The sequence below is a fragment of the Cydia pomonella genome, chromosome 4 (genome assembly GCF_033807575.1).
Source record: "Cydia pomonella isolate Wapato2018A chromosome 4, ilCydPomo1, whole genome shotgun sequence".
NCBI lineage: Eukaryota > Metazoa > Arthropoda > Insecta > Lepidoptera > Tortricidae > Cydia > Cydia pomonella.
Genome location: NC_084706.1, coordinates 25,247,659 through 25,265,841, shown reverse-complemented (window position 1 = coordinate 25,265,841; position 18,183 = coordinate 25,247,659). Strand labels below are relative to the sequence as shown.

Genomic DNA, 18,183 nt, shown 5'->3' with positions numbered 1-18,183 from the left:
ATGGCTCGCACTGGCCAAAACACGCCCTAACTGTACAAGCCCTTACTTCGCAAACTCTACACCTTAGTCAAAATATGTGGCTTGGCCGTTTTGTAACTTTACATGGGCGTAAGGTGAAAAATGTACTTTTCACTAGTCTTCACTATTCATTACTTTTTTGTTAGTTCTTGTAGTCACGAACTTTTGTACGTAACGGCTAAGCCACCTATTTTGACTAAGGTGTATAGTTTATAAAGTTAGGGCTTATACATAGAAGCTTGGCTCTACATGATGATTTGCTCTGATAACTTTTTGACAGTATAAGTATAAGTTGAATATGGTCTACTCTTCGCAACATTTTATATGAAAATGTTATTTGTTACCCATTTGAATGGTCTGCAATAGTTGAAAATTAGCAGATTTGTCATCGTTTTGACACCTTCTTTCCTTTCCTGATCTTTTGGACCAATTACAAGTACCTAACGTCTCGTTAAGTTATAAAGATGAATGAGATTCATTCAGTTTTACAAGGCTCAGAAAACCTGAACAGAAAATATTCTTAATGTCATTGAGTCATATTTTTGCTCTTCGATCTTCTAGCGTGTGAAAATGTTTTGTTTATCGGTCAATTTGATACTGCCTTAGTTTGAAGAGGGCATTTGAGATCTGAACTATTTACACAAATAAGGAGATAAGAAAACGGTCTTTTTTATGCTTAAATATAATACAAAATAATAATATAATAGTAAGGTAGGTAAAGGTAAAACAGGAAAAACTTTGCCTTATTGGGACTAGTTCGGTTTTCTCACAATGTTTCCTTGATTAAAAAGTGATTGGTAAATAACTAATATTTCTTACATAAGTTTCAAGAAACCAATGAGTTTCTTGCGATCTTCTCTTCGATTTTGTTACATTGACAATCTTGCCCGTATCACAACAATAGATGTCGTCAACATTTTTAAAATCAAACGCAGTGATTATCTACTCCATTCTTTTTTATTTCTTTATCTGTACTAGACACGTTTGAGGATAACAAATAAATGTTCATCAAGCGTTACTCCGTGTCGTATAGCGAAATAAAGTTTTTTTTCTACTAGTGAAACGTTTACCGTCCTTTACGTTCCACTATTCACAGCAAGACTTACAATGATTACGTGCTAATTTCCAATTTTATTTGAATTTAGTATTCTCAAAATTAATCTCTTCAATTCTTGAGAATTTTCCGTGAAATAAATGGCTGTTTCACTTAATCTACTGCGATATAAATTAAATTCTATGAATATCATTCCACACTTGGAATGGAGCAGGATTGTTCAAAATGGTTGACAGAATGACAGATCGCAGAATAGAGTAGAACAAACTGGTGGGGTTTTTTGTGTGGTTATTGTTTTGTACAACAATATAAACGCAATAATTGTCGAATGTACAAGTCCATTTTATTGCATTTATGTGTGCTCAGTGAAATATACTTATCAACTGAAAGAATTAACTTCTATGAACTCAAAAAGCGAAACTGACGAAGCTTCAAGGTAAATATGTAATTCGCTGCTGCCTGTGTGGAAGTTTGTGTACTAATTTATTTAGAAGTTTATTATAAGAAGATTTTTTCCGTAAACGCGCTTATATTTCTATTTATAAACGGCGAGCATGATGCGCAGTTGAGACAAGGTTATGTTAAAGCATTACTTGCTATTTTCGTTTTTGTTTTTGTTCTTTAATGCGTGTAATGGCTGGTGTGATTGGTGTGATATCATATGATTTTTTTCTCAGGGGGAACGAAGCGTCATCGTCAAATAGTAACACAGCCCCAACCGAAAGTCAGTCTACTTCAGGTATATGTGCGGACAAAAACTCAAACTCTGGTGAGGACATTATGAAGCGAGCTGCTGCAAAACAGTTGATCGAGAGATACTTCTACCAGCTGTTGGACGGCTGCGGAAACCCAAACTGTGACAATCAGTACTGTGCATCTAGCGGAGAGGTAACTTGTGTACAGTGACCTTTACAGGGTATATTTATAGAACTTTATTTTAGTTTCATAACAAAAGATGTTGCTTTTGAGTGTAACAAAAGATCAGGGTGAATAAGCAACTTTTCTTCTTAAGAATTGCACAAACCTAGCCGCCATACAATCAAAGTTAGATTAGATACAACAATCTGAAATTACATAAAATTTGACCTGAACATTCAAGTAACATAGCTATATGGTAGGGATCGGAACCGGTTTTTTGCAAAAACTCGAAATAACCATATGTTTCAATTTATTTTATACTTACTTGTGTTTTTAGATAGCCCAATTAGAAATGAAATAATTACCAAAGAACGTAAAAATACCGTTTTTATTCCCATACAAAAAAATACCAGTTTCTGATCCTGATATATGGTACTACTACTAGTTTGTGTTGCTAGAAATTGTAATACAAAAGAGTAAAAAAAAATATTGGTACAGTTGCCATCAGATATATCGGAGCGGCCGATGTGCTCACAAATATCTGAACACGTCACAAGTATCTGAGTTGTGTTCAGATATTTTTTAGCACCTTGGCTGCTCCGATATATCTGATGGCGACTGTACATACACAGTGTTTTGTTTTTAATTCTGATAACTTTGGGGTATGGTAAAGTACATTTATCTTGACTTTTCATAGAATAAGTTATCCTGATTAATTCCTTTTCCTTTGGCATTTGTTCATGTATAATTGTCATCTTATCTAGGCCAGCAGACCTAAGTTCCATATTTTTGATAAATATCCAAAAATTAATTCTCAAATCTGCAAAGGCCATATAATTGAAAGTTAATATATGTATCCGAAACAAAAAATAACAAACAGGTATAGCTATAAATAGGTTTATTGCCTTTATATTTTTTCACCAAGATGATAATGCACTTTTGCTTATGTTGAAACCACTTTTCATAACAAAAGATGTTACCTGTTATGTGCAATAAAGTGACATACAGAGATACATACATACTTTTCCATTCTGATCTTTATATACAAAACTTGCATGTTGAGTTTGTCTTTTTTTTTTAAACCAACTCTTCATGTAATATCGTACAAATGCTCGTCATACTATTGCTAAGAGATGCCTTTATTTTGCGATATGTACTATGACCATCTTGCATTATGAGTTTGCGCACAGCATGTATATTTTGTGGGATAACAGACCATTATTAGCTCTTTTTTTTATTTAATTCGTCCATAAGCATACAACTACAATTTAACTCACTAAAACCTTCCATATCTTAAAGAAATCATCGCACGAATTTTTTTCCCAAGTAAATCCGTTGAAGATGAAATAAGGAATTTTTTAAATGATGTTACAATGTAAAACCTATTGATAGACATATGAAAGAAAACTGTATTCTGCTTCCAAATTGCTATATATATATAGGTTTAAAGATCATTTATTCCCATTAAGAATTTTACAATTCACTTATTATGAGAACATAAATTAATTACTTAGTAATAAGCATATATATTTTTAATATGTGGAAAAGTGTGGACTGAACGAAGATGTAGTGACAAAAATTGAGAAAGGTATATTGAGATGGTTTGGACACGTGGAAAGAATGAGTGAAAGAAGGTTAACAAAGAGAGTGTATAAGGGAGAAGTAGAAGAGGGAGCTGGAAGGGCTTAGACCTCGGCGGACTTTCTCTGATCAAATCGGGGAGATCCTGAAGAAAGGCCAGGTCAAGAGCACCCTAAACCGACGAGCGTGTATGAGGAATGTCATGAAATTGAAGGAAGCAAGAGGTATGTCAGGATCGTAGCAAATGGAAATCCGTGGTCTCTGCCTACGTATGTGTATGTATGTATATTTTTAATATAGATCCAGTAAGTGGCCCATTCCAGATACATAAGTAGCAACCCTCGTTGCTTCACAATTGGTTTTGACTGAAAGGATTTGACATAAGCGGGATTGATTTGGTTGATAAGTAGAATCAAACTATTCGGTCCTGTTTACATAATGAAACGCAATGATATAACAATTTATCTTTTGACAACCAGTTTGGCCTACTGGGTAGTGACCCTGCCTACGAAGCTGATGGTCCCAGGTTCAAATCCTGGTAAGGGCATTTATTCGTGTGATGAGCTTGGATATTTGTTCCTGAGTCATGGGTGTTTTCTATGTATTTAAGTATTTATAAATATTTATATATTATATATATCGTTGTCTAAGTACCCCCAACACAAGCCTTATTGAGCTTACTGTGGGACTGAGTCAATTTGTGTACTAATGTCCTATAATATTATATTTTTATTTTTATAACATAATTATATATTTTTTGGTGTTGTGTCTATTATAATGAGATATTCTAAGCTACGAAGATATTTACTTTTTGTCGTCTTTGGATTCAAGTTATTTTTGTTAAAAACGGTTTCGTCTGAAACATCAATGGCATGGAATGAAAAAGAAACAAATGTCACCCTACCCTTTGCGTTTGAAAAATGCTATAACTTGACCCTACTCATAGTGTTGTGTTCCTGCCGGTGAGTAAGGTTGCCAGAGCTCAACGAGGGGGGTGGGGTTAGGGTCGACAACGCGCATGTAACTCCTCTGGAGTTGCAGGTGTACATAGGCTATGGAGACTGCTTACCATCAGGCAGGCCGTATGCTTGTTTGCCACCGACGTAGTATAAAAAAAAAAAAAATAATAAATCATTTAAGTTTTGGTGTAAATATTATTGAATCACAAAAAGGTAAAATATGTTTTAAATGGGTATAATTGTAATAAAACAATTCATATAATAATAGCGCTTCATATGCTTTGTCTCTATGATGTTGCTGGTTACTGAGTAGAAAAAAACTTGTTATTTTTTTTTAAACCATGTTGATGGCAAGTAAGTATGCCCATGAAATGCTTTGATACAGAAAGCACAAGTTGTAGGAATAAGTTTAGGTTAGTTTATTTTTCGAAATCCATCCCGATATTCAATGGAACACTGGGAGATGCGAATCCCCCCTCGGTAGAGGGGCAGGAAGTCTCATAGACCGAATCCCAATCTGATACTGGAGGTCCGCGCCACGCGGGCGCCCCGTCGCCGCCGCCGGTCGTCAAAAAAGTCACGCCAATCTCAAAATTTCAAACTAAATTTGAAAATTTCAATGTCCAGTGCGGCGCGAAAAGCGCGTTCGAGGTAGTTTTGTCGGCCTAGGCCATCGATGTTGTATGAAAATCTATTGCCGGCGCGCTTCTCAAGCGCGAGCAACGCAGTATCTCGCAGCCTATTATTGCGAACGTAAAAACAATATTTCTACGCATATTTTGAGAAAAAATAATAAGTTCTTATTTTTCTAAAACAATGTCCTTCACGCCGGCGGCACTGCGCCGGGTATAAATGCCTGTAACCAGCTCACTAGTTGTTTTTTATACTAAATATTGAAAATATTCGACAGGCCCGAAATCTGACACCAAATGAAGCCGCAGCGGAGGCAATAAAGCTGTTCTATAAGGAGGCGCGGCTCTGTGACAGCCTGCCCAACAAGGTGCCTCGCACTGAGACAAGCCCTTGCGACTCCACCAGGTAATACTAATATTAAATCTGACACCAAATTAGCCGCAGCGGAGGCAATAAAGCTGTTCTATAAGGAGGCGCGTCTATGTGACAGCCTGCCCAACAAGGTGCCTCGCACTGAGACAAGCCCTTGCGACTCCACCAGGTAATACTAATATTAAATCTGACACCAAATTAGCCGCAGCGGAGGCAATAAAGCTGTTCTATAAGGAGGCGCGGCTCTGTGACAGCCTGCCCAACAAGGTGCCTCGCACTGAGACAAGCCCTTGCGACTCCACCAGGTAATACTGATATTAAATCTGACACCAAATTAGCCGCAGCGGAGGCAATAAAGCTGTTCTATAAGGAGGCGCGGCTCTGTGACAGCCTGCCCAACAAGGTGCCTCGCACTGAGACAAGCCCTTGCGACTCCACCAGGTAATACTAATATTAAATCTGACACCAAATTAGCCGCAGCGGAGGCAATAAAGCTGTTCTATAAGGAGGCGCGGCTCTGTGACAGCCTGCCCAACAAGGTGCCTCGCACTGAGACAAGCCCTTGCGACTCCACCAGGTAATACTAATATTAAATCTGACACCAAATTAGCCGCAGCGGAGGCAATAAAGCTGTTCTATAAGGAGGCGCGTCTATGTGACAGCCTGCCCAACAAGGTGCCTCGCACTGAGACAAGCCCTTGCGACTCCATCAGGTAATACTAATATTAGTAATATAAAAGAGAATTTGAAATGGAGATGGATGTCAAATAAAATTTCTCAGGCAGAGCTTATTTACTGCCATCTATCGACACATTATTAAAACTTTTAGAATGCCATTTGACTTTGATCCTTATTCTTTAATGATATGTGTCAAATTTGTTAAATATCAAAAAGTGGCGCCATCTAATAGATCAAAGGCCAAAGGTATAGCAGCATCGTTTCGAGCGATGGCGCCATGACCTTTGGGTTGTGCCCGGTAAGATGGCACCACTTTTTGATATTTAACAAATTTAACACATATGAGTGAAAGAATAAGGATCGAAGTGAAATGGCGTTCTAAAAGTTGTAATGAATCTTAAGTGTTAAATAAACTACGCAGACGCAAGGCTGATTTATCTATGAATTATTGTAATTTCATTATAAATAAAAGCAATTGAACCTTTTTTTTTTTAACGCAGGGGTAAATGCATTTACGCATCTCAACCCCGGGCTGGACGCATCTCGCCCCCGGGCTGGAAAAGCAATTGAACCTACCCAAACCTACCCAATACATAATGGCTTTCTATAATACTTTTCCAAAACACTTGATTATATATCTGTCTATTTTATAACATCTATCTGTTGGACTAGGTTTTATTTACTTTTACTGATCTTTGAATTCAACCCAATAAATATTAACTAGAATAATTTCATTATATCGACTAGATATTGTTTTTTTTTGTGTAGTTACAGGGTACAGTCAAAGTATTAAATATATACATGGACAAAAAAAATATGTATACACTGCCTTAATATTTTTTTATAGGCAATAAGGTCGTGTGTACATATTTTTGGCACTTTGTCCGTGTCGATATTTAATACCTTTACTGTACAAGTTAGTCTTAGGTCTTATTTTCTTTCTTTCTCTGTATGTATTGTATAACTGTGTTTCAGTATAATGAAATAAATAACATTCTATTCTGTTTGTAGTTAGCTAGAAGACTTCCTAATAAAAGGATAAGTTCGCTTTTTTTCTTTGTTTAATATAGGTATCTCTGCTATGGACTATTACTATAATGTACTTAATTATTTCTTAATTTTCTCCAGCCCATCATCAGCATGCACAGAGAAAGAGAGGCGGAGCCATGATGAGAAGGCTGAGCTAGCCAGCTCGAGCGCCACAAGCTCCCGACAGGCAACTAGTCACAAACAGGACGAGTTCAAAACTAGTCACAGCAGTGAGTAGCACCAAATACTCTTCTAATATGGCTGCTGATAGCCTGGGCTTAGGCTACCCAGTTACCCAGCTCGAGCACCACAAGCTCCCGACAGGAAACTAGTCACAAACAGGACGAGTTCAAAACTAGTCACAGCAGTGAGTAGCACCAAATACTCTTCTAATACAGTTATAGCTTAATATGGCTAACACCAAAAGTTCAAACTATCCAGCTCGAGCGCCACATGCTCCCGACAGGAAACTAGTCACAAACAGGACGAGTTCAAAACTAGTCACAGCAGTGAGTAGCACCAAATACTCTTCTAATACAGTTATAGCTTAATATGACTAAGACCAAAAGTTCAAACTACCCAGCTCGAGCGTCAGCAGCTCCCGACAGGAAACTAGTCACCAACAGGACCAGTTCAAAACTAGTCACTGCAGTGAGTAGCACCAAATACTCTTCTAATACAGTTATAGCTTAATATGGCTAACACCAAAAGTTCAAACTACCCAGCTCGAGCGCCACATGCTCCCGACAGGAAACTAGTCACAAACAGGACGAGTTCAAAACTAGTCACAGCAGTGAGTAGCACCAAATACTCTTCTAATACAGTTATAGCTTAATATGACTAAGACCAAAAGTTCAAACTACCCAGCTCGAGCGCCACATGCTCCCGACAGGAAACTAGTCACAAACAGGACGAGTTCAAAACTAGTCACAGCAGTGACTAGCACCAAATACTCTTCTAATACAGTTATAGCTTAATATGGCTTAGACCAAAAGTACGAGCTACCCATCTCGAGCGCCACATGCTCCCGACAGGAAGCTAACCAATATGAAAATTGTTTGCCCTACGACAATAAAAAAAAAAATAGGGACATTCTTACACAAATTGACTAAGCCCCACGGTAAGCCAAGAAGGCTTGTGTTGTGGGTACTCTGACAACGATATATATAATATACCGGTTTGGCCTAGTGGGTAGTGACCCTGCCTACGAAGCTGATGGTCCCGGGTTCAAATCCTGGTAAGGGCATGTATTTGTGTGATGAGCATGAATATTTGTTCCTAAGTCATGGGTGTTTTCTATGTATTTAAGTATTTAAAAATATTTATATATTATATATATCGTTGTCTAAGTACCCTCAACACAAGCCTTATTGAGCTTACTGTGGGACTTAGTCAATTTGTGTAATAATGTCCTATAATATATATTTATTTATTTATTTATTTAATATACAAATACTTAAATACATAGAAAACATCCATGACTCAGGAACAAATATCTGTGCTCAACACAAAAAAAACTTGCCCTTACCGGGATTCGAACCCAGGACCATCGGATTCATAGGCAAGATCACTAACCACTAAGCCAGACCGGTCGTCAGATGAAACACTATCTGTCTCTCTATTGCACTAATATGAAAGAGTGATAGAGAGACAGATAGCATATTGAGACGACCGGTTTGGCCTAGTGGGTAGTGACCCTGCCTACGAAGCTGATGGTCCCGGGTTCAAATCCTGGTAAGGGCATTTGTTCGTGTGATGAGCATGGATATTTGTTCCTGAGTCATAGGTGTTTTCTATGTATTTAAGTATTTATTAATATTTATATATTATATATATCGTGGTCTAAGTACCCTCAACACAAGCTTTATTGAGCTTACTGTGGGACTTAGTCAATTTGTGTAATAGTGTCCAATAATATTTATTTATTTATTATTTATTGTCATCTGGTCCCCCAGGTCAACACTACAAACAGAAATGACTTAATCGAAATTATTTCTTTCAAAACTGATTACTGCTAGATTTCACTACCTGTACTTTTCGTCAATAATACGCTATAAAGATCAGTCTCATCTTGTATGGGGTTTTGAGTTTCCAAAACGTCCACTCGAGACTTAACGCAAACGGGTCCGTCACGTTTCGCAATCGAATTAATTTACACGCGAATGTATTTTATTTACTTTAAAATTAATATTCACTTGCCTTATTACTATTTTTCTGCGTACAAAAAGGGGTTCTTTTGTAATTAGGTAATCACGAAAATTCTCATTAGCTATTTGATTAATTCCAACAGGCTAGTAATATCTAATTTATAAAATACTGGAAACCCATTAAATGACCTAATCAGGTAATTACTAAATTCTCATGTTACCAATGGCCCTAATGGCTTAAAACCCTTTTATATAGAGAATGAAACAGTGAATCGTCATAGTGATCCCAGTGATCATGGGGAAAAGTGCTAAGTGGTTGATAAACATGCTGGATGAGCTGATTCTGTCCTTGTCAGGTATGATATAATGCCTAATAGCAATTGTAACTTTGTTTCGAGATACAAATTAGTAAAAAAAAATCTCATTACTTTTTTATTAAGAGGAAAGGGTACGGCTGCTTCTCCATAAAAACGGAGTCCCCATTTTCCTCTCTGAATATTGACATTATGGAAAATATGTTTACATAATTTGATGTATATAAACCATAGCTATGCCCCTACGTTTGACTTTTAGATTTTTTGTTTATGGTAAAAATTAGGTGCAAAAATAGGGACATATCTTTGGACCCGCGTACGTCCTTAAACTGCGTCCAAAAGAGAGGTATGGGCATTGCGAATGTCATCTCGCTTTATGTGGTAGGGCACAGCCAGTGGATGTCATTCCAGATCTAGAGCAGAGCCCAACTGGAGAAGTACCTCCACCTTACTGAAAACCGCAGCCAAATAACACTAGACCCTACTCATAGTGTTGTGTTCCTGCCGGTGAGTAAGGTTGCCAGAGCTCAACGAGGGGGGGGGGGCGGGTTTAGGGTCGGCAACGCGCATGCAACTCCTCTGGAGTTGCAGGCTTACATAGGCTACGGAGACTGCTTACCATCAGGCGGGCCGTATGCTTGTTTGCCACCGACGTAGTATAAAAAAAAAACAGTTTTCATACAAATTTTTAAATACCCCTAAATCTTATAATAATTGAAAATTTGAAAAAAATCAAACGTATGGGCATAGCGGTGGTAGATAGACAACAAATTGTGTCAAAATATTTTCAATAATGTTATTATGCAGAGAGGAAAATGAGGACTACGTTTGTATGAAAAGGTGATTTCGCGCGGGTCCTCCACTTTCGTCTTGAATCAGAATATTTACAATGTTTTCTATAACAATGTATCTTTAAAAACATGGGGTGTTCCAACAACAACTGCGTTAATTTACTAAAACCTTATATTTTATTAGAAAAATTACCAATTTGCTAGACCGAATGCATAAGTGTTCCGTGAACAAAGTGTACGGAACACTAAAAATGTTGCAGGAGCATTGGTTAGTGGTAAACTAGAAGAGACTACTAGAGTTTAAGTATTTTTATAAATAAAACTGTATTTTATTTCATTTCATAATGTATTCTTGTAAAATGTTGAGGCAAAATGGTAACGCAGTGGTATTAAACAACAGAGTGACCTACAGTAAAACAGTTGAATTAATGAAAAAAAAAGAATTTTATTAAATGTTATGTTTTATTTTTAATGTTGTGTTTTACAATTTATTGTATTGACATGGCCTTGCAGGGTCCATATCACTGTACTGAAATAGTTATTTACGATACAAGTGCAGAAAATAGGAAATTCGCAACGAGTGGTGATAAATAAAAACACCGAAGGGAGTGTTTTAAATCGACACGACTTGCGAATTACGAGATGTTTTTCGATCAAAGTATGGGATCGAACTGAAAATTAAAACCAGAGAAAGGGATTCCAAGAAGGATTTTAATTTGTAAAGGGTATTTAGATTTTTTTTTGCCAGAAACAATAGAGAAGTTGAAAGTGTGTGTAGTGGTTCCGTTATACGCAGCGTTACCGGTAATGGTTGAATTAAGATTTCGTATACCAAACTATAATTGAGTACTTTTCATATATGGGCTCCCACTCAACTATAAGATTCGCTGGTGGCCTAGCGGTTAGAGCGTGCGACTTGCAATCCGGAGGTCGCGGGTTCAAACCCCGGCTCGTACCAATGAGTTTTTCGGAACTTACGTACGAAATATCATTTGATATTTACCAGTCGCTTTTCGGTGAAGGAAAACATCGTGAGGAAACCGGACTAATCCCAACAAGGCCTAGTTTACCCCTCTGGGTTGGAAGGTCGGATGGCAGTCGCTTTCGTAAAAACTAGTGCCTACGCCAAATCTTGGGATTAGTTGTCAAGCGGACCCCAGGCTCCCATGAGCCGTGGCAAAATGCCGGGACAACGCGAGGACGAAGACTCAACTATAAGATTCATTTCGATACGCTGTAGTCACGTATAAAAAAAAATTGACCAATCACGTGCCGCCGCGCTCCCATAGAAAAGACTAAACGGGCGCGGGGCAGGAGTCGCACGTTTGTCTACTGAGATACTTACCAATTCTCATTAATTATTAGCTTTTATAGTAAAAAAAGTATTATTGACATCATTGTAGATGACTCGTAAAGACTGACTCGTAATGACTCGTAAAAAAGCGCTGGTGGCCTAGCGGTAAGAGCGTGCGACTTGCATTCCAGAGGTCGCGGGTTCAAACCCCGGCTCGTACCAATGAGTTTTTCGGTACTTATGTACGAAATATCATTTGATATTTACCAGTAACTTTTCGGTGAAGGAAAACATCGTGAGGAAACCGGACTAATCCCAATAAGGCCTAGTTTACCCTCCGGGTTGGAAGGTCAGATGGCAGTCGCTTTCGTAAAAACTAGTGCCTACGCCAATTCTCGGGATTAGTTGCCAAACGGACCCCAGGCTCCCATGAGCCGTGGCAAAATGCCGGGACAACGTGAGGAAGAAGGATTGTAGATGACTCGTAGAAAGTCTTGTATACAATAGTGATATAATCAAGCTTTTCACTTTCGTACCTAACTTAGGCAACTCAGCAAGCTTCGTTTCGTTGCCTATACACTCGACTGAAAAGCCCTCTATTATATAAAATACTATTGTATAAAATACTTTTATTTACAAACGAATACATTCTTAGAACAGGTAATGAATGGCTTATCCGCGTGTTTTTTTTTCAGATGGCGCACCATTGACAGAGGAGCATATATACAAGTTGTGTGATGAGTGTCTGGAGACCAAAGCGCCTGAGCCTCTCATAAGAGCACTAGGTAACGTTCGATATGCCATATAGCATGCCATTGTGTCGTATCTGTGTTTGTATGTGTTATTGGCTAGAAGCCTGAAATAAACGGTATATATGTTTTTTGTTTGTTCACCGTGTTTTTTTTTTATTTGCGTTAATTTCGAGGGTGCATTCCTGAGCTTAAATTAAGTAACTTTCTCAAAGACACCGATATTCTAATTAACTCCATTTCGGAGATAATCAATCATTAACTTTTATCTTATAAGGCCTTTACGAGCGTGTACACTTGCCTTAGGGCCTGTTTACATATTGATTAGTGTTTAGTTCTATCTCGGACGATCGGTGTTCGAAATGACATTGAGATGTCACAGTTTTCAATTGTTTGGTCAAGTTAAATGTAATGCCCGTGTTATAACAACGCTATATGAAACATTTAGTTACTTTTTATAAAAATAAAAATAGTAAAAAAAAAAAAACAAAAAAAAATATTTTTTGAAAATTAACTATGCCATTTAGTTTCCTTAAACGTACTTACCGATACCCCGAAGTTAATGGAATTCAATAAAAACACGGTGTATATATTTTTAATATAGACCTTAAGACTAAGAACCCGCGGCCAAAAAGCCGCGCCCATACAATCGGAGCTACGCTCTCATTTTAATGAATTAAAACGACATGCTTAAAATTACATGAAACTACTAGTATTAGTTTCGTTGTTAATTTTTTATTGTTTTTATTTTACGTCGGTGGCAAACAAGCTTACGGCCCGCCTGATGGTAAGCAGTTTCCGTAACCAATGTACGCCTGCAACTTCTGAGGTGTTGCCGAAGCTAACACTCCGCACCCTCGCTGAGCTCTGGTAACCTTACTCACCAGGAACACGACACTATGAGTAGGGTCTAGTGTTATTTGGCTGCGGTTTTTTGGAAGGTGAAGGTACTTCCCCAGTTTTACCCACCACCAGGTTCATAATTATAAATTATGTTAACTGAAATAAGTATAAAATAGCTAATGCATATTTATGTCAGATAGAAATATAACTGATATCTGTATTTAAAACTTGTTTTAATAATATTCTTAATTATTCGTAGGCGAAGCGTTCACACAGCCAGCCATTCTAGCCCGGTGTTTCCAGGGCAAGCCTCACGCAGACAGTAGTAATGGGGAAGGAAATACTAAAGGTAATATTAGACGTGCTAAATCACTTCCCATTTTTAAAAACCTATTAAAAGAACATTATTTGTCTATTTCATGAAGGTCCTATACTCGTATTCTTTTAAACTCGTTGTCGTTGTTATGGCTTCCTTTGTCATTTATATATGTATATATATATTATATATATATTTTGTGTATATAGTAATAAATGTAGTCTATCTTAACTTTATATGTGTAGTATATGTATTATATTGTATTTTTACTGCTTTTTTCTTTATTTTTATTTTTTTTGCACCACCCGTTAACTTCGCTTCGTTCGCCATCTCACTATCTGAAGGTTGTCTGGAAGAGATCGCTGTTTAGCGATAAGTCCGCCTGTTGTTACCTACCAATGTGTATATTTTATCAATTTCTGTATCTGTTTTTTATGTAGTGTGCAATAAAGAATTTTATTATTATTATTATTATTAAAGGTAAGTGATTTACACATAGAAACTATCCGAAATACAGTTTTTAATACCTTATTAATACGATTCATTTATATACGATATTTTTGTATTTAAAAAGTGCATTAGCTTCGTATTTTGATATGTAAATTAAGGAAACTATAGGTCAATTTACTGCTGCTTAATCTACTGTTGAACTGTTTGTTTCTGAATAAAAGAAAAAAAAAAATTAAGTAAATTGTGTCGAAGTCTATTTAAAGGTCCCACTTTGTCGCTTACCATAAGGATGTGATTTGCTTGTATTTTATACGAATAACCTGTTAACCTTTTGACGAAATTTTTAGAGGTTAGGACTAAAAACAACCAGAAATACCTACCGTCAAAATGCGAGACATAGTGTCGAAAATGTGTCCAAAGAATGTGCTCCTAAATGTACGAGAATACCCAACCCCATACAAAGAACAAGAACTTTTATTTCCATCACACTTTTTCGAAAAAGATCTGATATCAGGCAGGTGTACTGAAGGACAAAGGCCTATATTGTTTGCGCGAGAGCGGCGGGAGTTATGACTTATTTTACAAGCTTTTATTTAACTTGCCCTGTTAGTATGTATGGGAAAAATCTTGCAAGTTAAATTGACCCACTTCCTGGTTTCCGATGAAGCTGAAAATTTGCATACATATGTAAGTCGGGTGACAATGCAATATTATGGTACCATCGAGCTGATCTGATGATGGAGACAGGAGGTAGCCGTAGGAACTCTGTGATAAAACAACGCAACCTAATTGTGTTTGGGGTTTTTAGAATTGTCTCGATGAGTATTAATTGCCTGTGGAAAAAAAGCAGTCACCGATAAAAGCTTGTACCAAAAATGAAATTTTAGCCAAAAACTTATTTTTTTTTACCACTTCGGTGGCAAACAAGCATACGGCCCGCCTGATATTATTCTAAATTATGTCATTAATTATATAACAACCAAGTAGGTATAAATTTAGTTTTACTTTTAAAACACTGACGTATTTATTTCATTTTTATTGTTTATGTTAGAAAATATTTAATGTGATTAATTTAATAGCCTCTTAAAATATTTTTACACTATAGGGACCATGCGCGTTGGAGGGTCTGCCATCTTGTGGCCTGAATCGGAACCATAAACATGCACATATACACGTCACGTGGTTTCTTGTGCAAGTAGGTTCTGCCATCTTGTGGGCTACATCGGAACAATAAACATCACATTTACGCCTCGCGCCAAAAATCTGACGGCTCCTGTGCTGCCTCCTACAGTTCATGCACGCTCCCTATTTTCAATCGTCGTTAAATATCTGTGACTTCGACGCCTAACCTGTCGAATGACAATATGGCGGACGAATGAAATGTCACCGTATTTAAGAATAATTTCCCTTAAAATTTAGTTTTTTTCTTCGCAAGTGTGATGAAAAACATTGTGTGTAACTCCGGGGGTAAGAATAAATGCAAACTCGAGTTTTCACACCCCCCTCTTTGCTCAAAGTACTATAATAGTACATTACGATACAAGTGCGAAAAATAGGAAATTCGAAACGAGTGGCGATAAATTAAAACACGACCGAAGGGAGTGTTTTAAATCGACACGAGTTGCGAATTACCTATTCGCACATGTATCGTACAACGTTTTACAGTACATATGGCCCTTTAAATGTTCGACACAGTAACGTAATATGCTACTTCTCGCACTAGTGCTATAAAGTAGCCCCATATGTACTGTAAATAACTTAAATGAATTGTTCAGGAAACAAAGAAACGAAAGCCATGTGCTCGTCGGGGGACCCGGACAAGGACGTGGACAGCCTGCGCCCCGCGCTCGACGTGGCGGCCTGCCGCCGCGCCTTCCACTACCTCGCTAAAGTCAGTATCTACTATGTGTTTGTGCACGTACGGTGGAGCCGGTAACCACGTATAGTACGATGAATTTTATCGACAAATCACCCCCCATACCGATTTTTTTCTCAACCATTTCTTCAAAGTTTTATGGCGCCAAACACGACTGCACTTGGTTGATGCACCATTATCTGTCCATTTACCTATCGCACATTTAAAAGATAATTATCATTCGATAGCTTATGAATTAGGGCATAAATTTCAAGCATAAATGTTACAGAGAATTTTCCACATATAGATAGGTAGATTTTGTTTACTTTTATTTAAATACCTAAAAATTCAGAGTATAGTTCTAATCTTTCAGGAACCAAATAAAGTAGCATTTCTTTTAAACAACAAGGTTCAAATTAAAAATAGGATATAAATTCACTATCAATTGACAACACTTCATTTTTATAACACCTGAAATTTTATATGATTTCCGAGAATTTTGCTTCCTGAACACTGCAATATATTGATGTAATTTAATATCACTTATTGCAAGAAATACAAAAGAACAAAAAAAAGTAATTTTACCAATTCTACGGCACATTAGGTGAAATACCATTGCCATTCCCCACAAGGCACAAATAGCTGTCATAATATTGGATTTGACGTTGTCAATGAAATACGATGTATTGATTAAAATTCAAAACAAAGATAAATTTATTTACATAATGTCGTATATAAAAAATAATGTTGTTGTGTATGAGAAATAATAAGGTTTTTAAGATGTCTTTATGATTAATGGAAGTGATGCCTCGGATAAGATCCGCAGTAAAACATTTCACTTTTGGAGTGCAAGGGTCCTCTTGTTACTCTAACCTGGTTAATGGGAACTTAATAGGATATTGAAAAGATAAGACCAAATATATGACATGCAATTTAATACAATTCGCTAACTACTACAATGCACTCCGCTTTAGGGCGGGCGCTGCTCAGAATACAATCAGTTTCCCTAAACTGTCGGCGGTTGTGGGGTGACACTATAGTAAAGCTTAATCTACGATCGCGAGAAGGACGAGACGCGGGGTTTTGGCCAAAACCTGGGATAAAAGTCTAGTGCACTCACGGGTACCGAACGTAGCTATCATCCACAGTTACTATTACTATCTACTAATCGTTTTTAAAATGGACAAAGCCGTGTATCGATCAATGTGTATATGAGTACTATATACTCCTCCAAAGTATACCAAATATTGTGTCGTCCGTTACCTACTGCAAAAATAATTCGTTGAAGATAGCAGAAAAACATTTAATTACATTACTTACATTCGTTAGTGTTTATCCCTGGCTCCGTCGTGTCCATATGAAAGCCTGGTATCGTATTCATGTATCAGTATCCGTTAAATCGTCGTAGAAATCTGATATTTTATCAAAATTGTTTAAAAACAACAACGGACCAGTTTAAAACATTGACAATGAAAACGTCTCGCCACTGAGTTTCTTTTTTCGATCGAGTTAAGTCTAGCTTCTAGCGTAGAATTGGAGTTACACCATTTTAGAATAAGTACACATTAAAAAAAAAAAATAATAAATTGAATACAAGTCCTAGTAAAAATATTGAACTATCAGCGTATTCCTCGTTTCAATTGAAATGTGAATGCAATAAAATTATATTGTCAGAAATATGAAATGTTGTCAATTTTACTACTCAGGTGCCATCAGAATACTACAGCTCAGCTTTAGTGACCGCCCTGACGACCCTCGCCGAGAACATGGAGATAGACCTGCGGATAACGAAGAAGATGAGCGACGAGGACATCGTCAACTGCTTCGTGATCGCCTTCGAAGTACCGGACCTCGGCTGCAGTGACTACCTGGAAATAGCGCTGCCTGCGTTATGCCATGCGGCCAAACATCTGCCTGTCAAAAGTAATAATAAATAATAAATATTATAGGACATTATTACACAAATTGACTAAGTCCCATAGTAAGCTCAATAAGGCTTGTGTTGAGGGTACTTAGACGACGATATATATAATATATAAAGATTTATTAATACTTAAATGGATAGAAAACACCCATGACTCAGGAACAAATATCCATTCTCATCACACGAATAAATGCCCTTACCGGGATTTGAATCCGGGACCATCAGCTTCGTAGGCAGGGTCACTACCCACTAGGCCAAACCGGTCGTCAAAAAAGTAAGTGTAGAAAAAAAACTTAATGTAGGTATAGAAAACCAAAT

General features: G+C 37.3%; 1 protein-coding gene across 1 annotated transcript in view; it reads left to right on the top strand.

The window, feature by feature from the left end:
• Positions 1-1,297: 1,297 nt before the first annotated feature.
• The window catches only part of LOC133517504 (ubiquitin-protein ligase E3A), a 42,372-nt gene continuing 25,486 nt past the window's right edge, over positions 1,298-18,183 (top strand). The window contains exons 1-10 of the mRNA XM_061850838.1: positions 1,298-1,508; positions 1,750-1,960; positions 5,381-5,508; positions 5,607-5,780; positions 5,846-6,052; positions 7,282-7,412; positions 12,424-12,513; positions 13,580-13,669; positions 15,862-15,977; positions 17,648-17,864. Coding sequence (XP_061706822.1) covers positions 1,474-1,508; positions 1,750-1,960; positions 5,381-5,508; positions 5,607-5,780; positions 5,846-6,052; positions 7,282-7,412; positions 12,424-12,513; positions 13,580-13,669; positions 15,862-15,977; positions 17,648-17,864 — 1,399 coding nt within the window. The 5' untranslated portion in view covers positions 1,298-1,473. The remainder of the gene's footprint in view (positions 1,509-1,749; positions 1,961-5,380; positions 5,509-5,606; positions 5,781-5,845; positions 6,053-7,281; positions 7,413-12,423; positions 12,514-13,579; positions 13,670-15,861; positions 15,978-17,647; positions 17,865-18,183) is intronic.